This window comes from Acanthaster planci, linkage group LG17 (genome assembly GCF_054643075.1).
Source record: "Acanthaster planci isolate LZ-2023a linkage group LG17, COTS_SCS, whole genome shotgun sequence".
Taxonomy (NCBI): domain Eukaryota; kingdom Metazoa; phylum Echinodermata; class Asteroidea; order Valvatida; family Acanthasteridae; genus Acanthaster; species Acanthaster planci.
The window spans coordinates 5,862,247-5,870,609 of NC_141793.1; the positions used below are offsets into that span (position 1 = coordinate 5,862,247).

Genomic DNA, 8,363 nt, shown 5'->3' on the forward strand with positions numbered 1-8,363 from the left:
AATGATTTCCAAAGGTGAACTCTGCACTGGATAGATGTTATATTTGGTGCTCCCTCGACCACCAAGCTTCACGGGGTCGGCTGGCCAGTCCAAGTCAGAAGTAGCAGTGATAGCCACGATCAATTTAGTTCTAAAGATGTACTTTGTGTTGGGCCAGATTTTAATTTTGAGTTATGGGTTTTGCCCTTACACCGATCTGCATTAGTAAGAAGGAGGTCTTTGGTCTGAGTCCCACCAGAATAAGTGTGTGAATATTTTTCATGAATGCCCGGGCAACGCTGAGCATACAGGTGTGAGGAATTGATACGAGCCAGTGCAAGGGCAAAACCTGTGATTCACAATTAGTCTGAAATCCAGCAAATTATCTGTAACCCCAGTGGACTTTTTACAGGTGCCTTGAAAAATTTCCATGAGATCAATGGGAGTTTGCCAGAGAGGGTTATCATCTATCGTGACGGGGTGGGTGATGGTCAGCTGGCTGCCGTGGTCAATTACGAGCTGCCCCAGCTGCTGAGCACCTTCCAGATGATAGGAAAAAATTACAAGTAAGTCGAGTCACTACCTTTGTTTCTTGCTGGCTAAAATCACTGTCAGTATAGCCCTTAATAGACTTTGGCCAGTACTTAAAAATCTTTGTGCCAGACAAACCAACAATGCAAGTTCCCTGCACACAGCACAGCTGACGAGTAGAACTTCGTTGACCATTTTTCACAATGCACTGCAAAAAATGCCTCCCCATGGTAGCCTCTTGGTAGCGCTATGAATGATGAACTGCCCGTATTGCTAGTAACGGGTTGCTGGAGGATTTTTGCTTGGCATATAAACCCACTATTAAGTAGTAGGGCCATTCTATAAATTTAGGGTCCCAAAGTGTGACAGTTTAGTGTCCCTGTTACATCTGACCTTTGTTATTTGACGTGGAAATATCACTAAAATTATTTTCAAGTAATTACTATTTGGCAGGTAATTTGCATTAATTCAGCTCTCTAGGAAATTAGAAAATGTGTTAACTTACAAAATCATATGTCAGAGGGACACAAAAAAGTGACCCCTAAATTATAGAATGACCAAGTACTTCTCAGCAGCTTCGAAAAATGCAGTAAAACCTTGATGATTCACATTCGGTTAAGTCAAAACATCCTTTATTTCAAAGACGTACTTCATTTGCACCAAAAGAATAGGCTTTTATGTAAAAAAAAAAACTCATCTGCTTTTCTTGAGGTTGTTGCAATGCCAACCCAAAAGAAACTTCCATCAAAATACATGTACTTAGAAAAATTGTCAACTTTATTAGGTAACATTACGGGCAAGCACCCTTTGTCTTTTCACACTGAGACACCTACATGCGCACTGCCATATTGTGATCAACCAGTCAAAGGGACCAGCCTGTTAGCGCATCAAATTCTGGCTTTCAGGCTAGCCTGATTGCTACTGTGGGCCCAACTGTAGCCTGTATGTCGACAGCAGTGTTCTTGACTCGAGTCGTTAATTCAGACTCAAGTCGGACTTGAGTTGAGGTTTTTGGGACTTGAGACTTGACTTGGAAATAAATGACTTGGGACTTGACTTGAAAGAACGTGACTTGCGACTTGACTTGAATAAATTTGACTTTGTTACAAACGTTTGTTACAAATAACAAACAAACTTTTGGGAGTTCACATCTAATTGATTGAAAAAAACGCCTGTTCAGTGCCAATCCTACTAATATAGGCTAGCGAGCACAAGAACAAGGTGCCTTGTTGTCCATGCATTTTGTAGCCAAGCCCATGTGGGCGGACCACACTCTGCTATTTCAAGGTGTGCGTTTTCTTAAACGTATTATCATTCGTTTTTCAGTGTAGCGATTATTCTTACTACTCCATATATGCACATGATCTGCAAGCATAACGGAACTAACTTCTTCAAACAGTTGGAAAAGAACTAATACCCTCGTACAGTAATCAACAATTGACTCAGGAAAACTTGACTTGATTTGGGGAAATTGATTTGTGACTTGGCTTGACTTGGGAAAAAAAATTGGCATGATCACAAATTTGGCCAGCAGTCCAATCATTGACACTTTGCTGGGGCCGTGTGACCACTAAAGAGGCAGTTGCCCAAACATAGGAAAACCAAATAACCTGGAGCATGCACAGGTGTCCTGTTAGCACTATAGACATAATAGACCAAATTACACAAGAGAAATATATGCCACTCAATGGTCCCCCCCGCACCCAAGTGTTTTATTGTTTATAAAACGTACGTCTTTAGGTAAACTGATTCTTTGTGAGCAAAGAATGCATCAGTACAGCAAATTAAAAGGAACACAACGGCAACAACCTTTCCAATTAAATCCATTAATCACCGTGGAGTGAGTTACGGTTACATATTTAAAGCAATGTATGTGTATACAACACGGTGCACTACAATGATGCGCAAGGCTTCCGTCCATAACGTTCACCTTGCTTTTTTTTTTGTGACGCCCTGCAGACCCAAAGGTGCCATGGTGGTCGTGAAGAAGCGCATCAACAATCGATTCTTCAGCCTGAAAGGAGGTCAGCTGCAGAACCCCTCCCCAGGAACCGTGATTGACTCTGGGGTCACCAAGCCAGAATTGTCAGTTTACTTTTTCAGCATACCAGTCAGGAAGAATTTAAAAGAAACTTCTGGGGTTGTTTTAATCAATTGCTGTACCATCCATTTTTCTTCATCTGTTTTGTCTTTTGGCAATTATGAGTTCAGAATTTCTGCTGCTTTAAAATTCAAAAACGGCATTTCAGGCCAAAGGTTTGAGTGCAAGTCCTTTAGGAGGAGCCCGCGTAACATGTCGGAAATCATGCTCTGTTGTTTGAAATGTCTTAAGGGTCGCTGTTGATGCATTATCATGAAAAGTTGTGGACACTCGTGGTGAGTGGGTTATTGAATAGTATAACATTTCTTTATCTTCCAGATAAGAACTTGTGATATATGTTTTTGTTGATATGATGATTTCCTGAACTATGCACGTTTTCTGTTTCTTTCACCAAGTTAATGATGAAAGGCCGTCTTCCAATACTCGACTTTGTCTCCATTTCAGGCTTCATGTCCAAAAATCAATCAGTGATTGTGGGCCTAAAGTGGTCAAATTGAATTAAAAGTACTGTAATATTTTGCTCTTTCACATTTTATTTGATGTTCCTTTGGCACATTCGTACTTACTATTTAGCTAACCACTTCAGAGTTAGGCGGTAAAACACCGATGATCCTAAGACTGAGACGAAGTTCAGTATTGGAAAACAGCCAAAATGTACGGCGGGCGAGCATTTGAGCTTTGGTAGTTAGGTTTGATCAATGATCACAAAAATATGTCTCTAGGGTAGCATGTTAAGGTTGCAGATGGATTCTGGTGCCCGCAAAATTTCAAGTGCGTAAACTTGTTAAGACAATTCGTAGCTTACACCTGTCTCCATTTATCTCCGGCATGTCTCCCTTTTGTGTCCACAGCTACGACTTCTTCCTTGTCAGTCAGTCTGTACGGCAGGGTACAGTCACCCCAACAAGCTACAATGTGATCTGGGACGTCTCGGGTCTGGCACCAGACCACATACAAAGCCTGACCTACAAGTTGACCCACCTCTATTTTAATTGGCCGGTAAAGACTAAAGAAATTGTACCTATTGTTATCCAACATAGACACTTTAATTTGTTATGGCAAAATAAAAGAAATGGTTTTTCCCATAACTCTTGAAAGACTTAACATATATTTCAAACTTTAATAATACATGGGTTGGTCTATTGATTTGGGGCTTAACCGCTTGCCGCTGGGGTTCCCGGTACCGGAGACCTTGGCTCTCAATTCATGGCTGGGGTGCCCGAAATCGGAACTTTCTTGGCCTTTATTTATGGCCAGGGTGACTGAACTCTGAAAATACTTTAACATAAGACTGAGCTACTGGGACTTTCCAATCCAGGTTCATATGCTGTCAGCGCAGAGTGCTGGCCATTAATGGAGTAATCTGTCATTGTTTTGAAAGAGTACCATTGTTTGCTACTGCCAGCGCCCGCTGATTATCAGTGGGGAAAAAATGCTCCAGCTATGACTGATACAATACCGCTGCGTACTCGAGGAATCTGGCCGCATGTCAAAGAGGAAATTACACAACAGCGCGCACTGGGGGCTCTCTACTGGGCTGCAGGCATTGCTGCAATACTCAAGCGTCACTGGAGGTTGCCTGTCAGACAAGACTTCGCCACAAGACAGTCATTTGTTTGGGTGCACGCGTCCAATAAATGAAGATATAAATTTTTGAAGAATTTTGAAACCAGAAAATCAGGAAAATTCACCCGGCAAAAGGTCATGCTTGCTGCTAAAACTCCACCCGGCATGAAGTGGTTAATGCATCACAATTCAAGGTCATTGTTATAATACAGTCTAAATGGTTTTCTCAATTTTGTTAACACAATAGGCTGAGTCTATTTGAATAATTCACTATTCGAATATTCGACCTTCAATTTGATCGAATATCCGAATATTCAGTAGTACTAACCGGCAGATTGTTGATGAGCAAACCATATATAAAATTTGTGGCAATAACACACACAATTGTGTATTATGATCAATGTAATACATCAGCTTCTCACATCTAGGAGTATCTCCAGCCACGATTTAGCAAGAATTAAGAGATGAACAAGACTTTTATAGCCCCGTCGAAAATTTCTATTCCTTTTAAATTGTGTAATTGATAATTTACTTTTTAAATCCTTGTAAGATTTCTGACACTTTTCATTTGAATCTGCTTGAAACAAGTCTCCATAGTGCAATTTGTCTCATTTAAAACAAAAGAAAATTTTCCCTTCCTGATCATGAATTTTGCATTCGAATATTCAAATTCGAAAAATAATATTCAAATATTCACAAACAATCGAATATTCAGTTATTTGAATATTTGGCACAGCCCTAAAACACAAATTAATGTCATGGCTTTAGGCATGGGCCTAGCAGCGCCTTTGTGTTTGTGAACACATCATTCTTGTTTTTTTTTCTACAGGGAACCATTCGTGTACCGGCCCCCTGCCTCTACGCTCACAAGCTGGCTTTCCTAGTAGGCCAGAGCCTACACCGGGAGCCACGCATCGAATTGGCCGACCGATTGTTCTTCTTGTAAGAGATCACTGCCGTTAAGATGCAAATTCCATCCCCATTTAGCCAAAGTATTTATTGCCGCTCTTACTGCTGATGCTGATGCACTTGTTTTGATCTTTAATGACCCACAACGCGCTTCATTTTAAGCACGCATAGTTCACATACAGTATTGACTCATTCAGTGAGCTAAACTTTAATTTGACCAAAAGTTTTAGAGGGCTTGACATTTTGAACCAAGCACCAAAAGTAAAGTGGCAAGGAAACAGTGACAAACAAGCAAGCAAGCATTGATGAAAAGAGTAGAAATGGGGAGGGAAGGGAGCGGGTGATGCAGGTGGCCAAGGGGGGGGGTTTGGAACAGAGTGAAGGGGTCATTACCGGTGGGGAAAATGAACAGTATGGAGGTAGTCAGATAGGAAAAGATCAAAGAATAAGCACAGTAGTGGGTGATGGACCCCAAAGGTGCAGATTATCTGCAGTGACAAACGTAGGAAAGAAACGGTGACTTGGTTGCTCTCATGCTAAGGGTTAACCCCTTGACGACGGGAATTTCTTCACGAAAGCCAACTCCAAGAATTCCAGCCTCACTTGGCCGTGAAGGCCACCTGCCAAACCGCAAATTCTCGGTTTGTGGCCCTGCGTGCTCTGCACGCTTTGATTTACACAGTGAAAAGGCTGATTGTTCGGTGGCATGCGGCTCTACTCACGCTTCCACGTTCCCGTTGCTTCTTTTCAAAGTGGGGACTATTGTGAAGCTGGTGATTATGATGCAGATTCGGTCTTTTCATTTCTGGGCTACACACAAAGACTAATTACCATATATACAAGAGCCAGGGTCTGCCTTCTTTCACCGTGTTCACTCGAGCGTGGGCCAAGAATAATAGCTGAAAAGCGGGTTGAGGATCTCAATCTTTACGGCGGCTCTATCAGCTTCCCAACGCGAAGGGGTTAAGGTAATGGGTGTTGAACCTCAATTAAATGAAGGTTAAATGTGCTGTCTCTGCTTCCAATTCAGAGATTAAAAGTTAATAATTTTGGTTTTGGTTGCATAAGAGATTCATAACGGAAAGTCCTGATTTAATTTTTAATAAATCAGTAATTCAATTTGACAATTTTTATTACTGTGGGCAGTTGCATGAAATAGAAGTGTTAATCAAAACTTGCTATTCATGTACTTGCAGTTTCGGATTTTTGTTCTTAAGAATTTAGTGCTCAAAAACTTTGCAGAGTAGGTTTGGTTGAATTGATTTTTTCCATTTCAGTAATATGAATGGATTATAAAGATGGACAGGATAATTTTGAAAATGGAAACAAAAATGGTTGTGCTTATTATCTTGTGACTGCAAGCCAGTAAATGGCTCCAAATTGCCTAAGCCGACCTTATGGCAATCTAGTTTCTCTCATGATAGGGACTCTGTAGCTCAGCATTGGTGAAATCTCAGAATACACTCACACACCGTTGGAGAGTGGTTAATCAAGCCTTAGTGTCAGTGTATGTATTGATCATGTTGGAGGTGTGTGGAGGCATGTGGTGTAGTGGTCAGGGTTTGTAACTCCCGAACATAGGGTCATGGGTTTGAATCCAGCAGTTGCTTGTATGCATCTTGTGACCTTGGGCAGGTCACTGTACTGCCACATGTTTTGTTCCGGTCTCCACCCAGTAGTGTGACTGGCACCTGTGAGGGCAGAGATGATTATTTTGTTGTGATGAAGCCGATGGGGCCTGAAATGAAATGTATACTCCCCACGAGGGCGAGGTGGTTTGGGGCATATAATTATGGCCCAGGTGAGCAAGGGTGATAATTTAAGGGAATACAATGTGCGTGGCAGATCTTAAACGTGCGTTTTAGACCGGCTCATGAGAATGGACGTGACTAATTGTCATCGCTTGTTCTCCTGAGCAAGCTTCTTGAACGTTAGTTGAAGACTGGCTAAGCATTTATTCGCATTCCTAAATATCTTTTAATTTAGGGGGTCAAAAGAAGTCCACATATGATGTCTTTCCACCGATTTTTTTCTAAACTGTTGCTTTCATTTTCCCGAACACCCCTTCCATTTTATGGTATATTCCTTTTGAAAATTGTCCAGTGAACTTGGCACGCATCGCGGGTGCACAGACTCCTGACCAATCAGACCCAATTAGACTCTCCCGTATCCATTAATGCTCGTATCCATGTGCCAGCGCTTGATTTAAGCAGCGGGCTGTTAGCCCTTCTCAGCGGGCATAATTATATTGTCAAATGTCAATACCCTGTCGCGTGACGCGTTTCAACCAATAGGAATAGAAAAACTATCTCAGGTATTTATGAATGACAGGTGTATGTGCTATAAAGTCAGTATTGTTATTAGTTGTTAGAAGTTCATTTGAATGACAATTTTCATTTTTTAGGTTGCGGTTTATTTACCTACCTTACCTGCCTGCAGATTCTTTCTTCCAGTGCCTTGTTGAAACGTTGCTGTGTCTATAATGCCCTGTCCTCTTTGCAAGCAGACTATAAGGTGGTGGGGCAGTTGACAATGAAAGTTTCGAAACACCAGTTGTTACAGAGTCACGCGTTTAAACGTGTTTTTACAAACGTCTTTTGCACAGCTCTTTGCAAGCAGACTATAAGGTGGTGGGGCAGTTGACAATGAAAGTTTCGAAACACCAGTTGTTACAGAGTCACGCGTTTAAACGTGTTTTTACAAACGTCTTTTGCACATTTTTGTTACCAAGGTGTAAGGATATGTTGATGAAGTATTAGTTGTGAATGATGTCGATTTTATTTCTGTCAGACATTCTGTCTTTTATACTTGTACATTTTCCTTATCAAAACCTGTGTGGAAAAATGAAAAATTATACTGCCACTTTTTAAGCATGTCAATCTGTGAAACACGTACAGTGTACATCAGCAAGGACACTTATTTTACTGTTTTGGGCTGAAGAAATCATATTACTATGTAAATTTATATCCATGATTAAATTTCAATGAAATTGTGGAAATAATTTCGAAGTTTTATAATTTGGCGTTTTCGTGTAATGGGAAAGTGTGAATCCTGCGAAACTGCGCAGCGCTACACAATCTTTGGTGTTCATGACGCACGCCTATGGATACAGTCCACTAATTCAAGCCCCATTGAAAACAGTGTAAAATCAGCACTGTTCAGGGCCCAATAGCATGCACGCCAACATCCCTGAGATTTCTGAAACACAAATGAAATTCTTGCCTGGTCACTTATCTTTCAATTTCTTTTCAATTTTTTGTGGGTTAACCAATTACAT

General features: G+C 41.1%; 1 protein-coding gene across 5 annotated transcripts in view; it reads left to right on the top strand.

Annotated features, from left to right (window-relative positions):
• Window positions 1-8,087, top strand: part of LOC110989256 (piwi-like protein 1) — a 30,359-nt gene extending 22,272 nt beyond the window's left edge. For all 5 annotated transcript variants that reach the window (XM_022253500.2, XM_087147897.1, XM_022253501.2 and 2 more), the window contains exons 17-20: window positions 392-545; window positions 2,470-2,595; window positions 3,463-3,610; window positions 5,007-8,087. In XM_022253500.2, the coding sequence (XP_022109192.2) occupies window positions 392-545; window positions 2,470-2,595; window positions 3,463-3,610; window positions 5,007-5,123 (545 nt within the window). In that variant the 3' untranslated portion in view covers window positions 5,124-8,087. The remainder of the gene's footprint in view (window positions 1-391; window positions 546-2,469; window positions 2,596-3,462; window positions 3,611-5,006) is intronic.
• The last annotated feature ends 276 nt before the right edge of the window (window positions 8,088-8,363 follow it).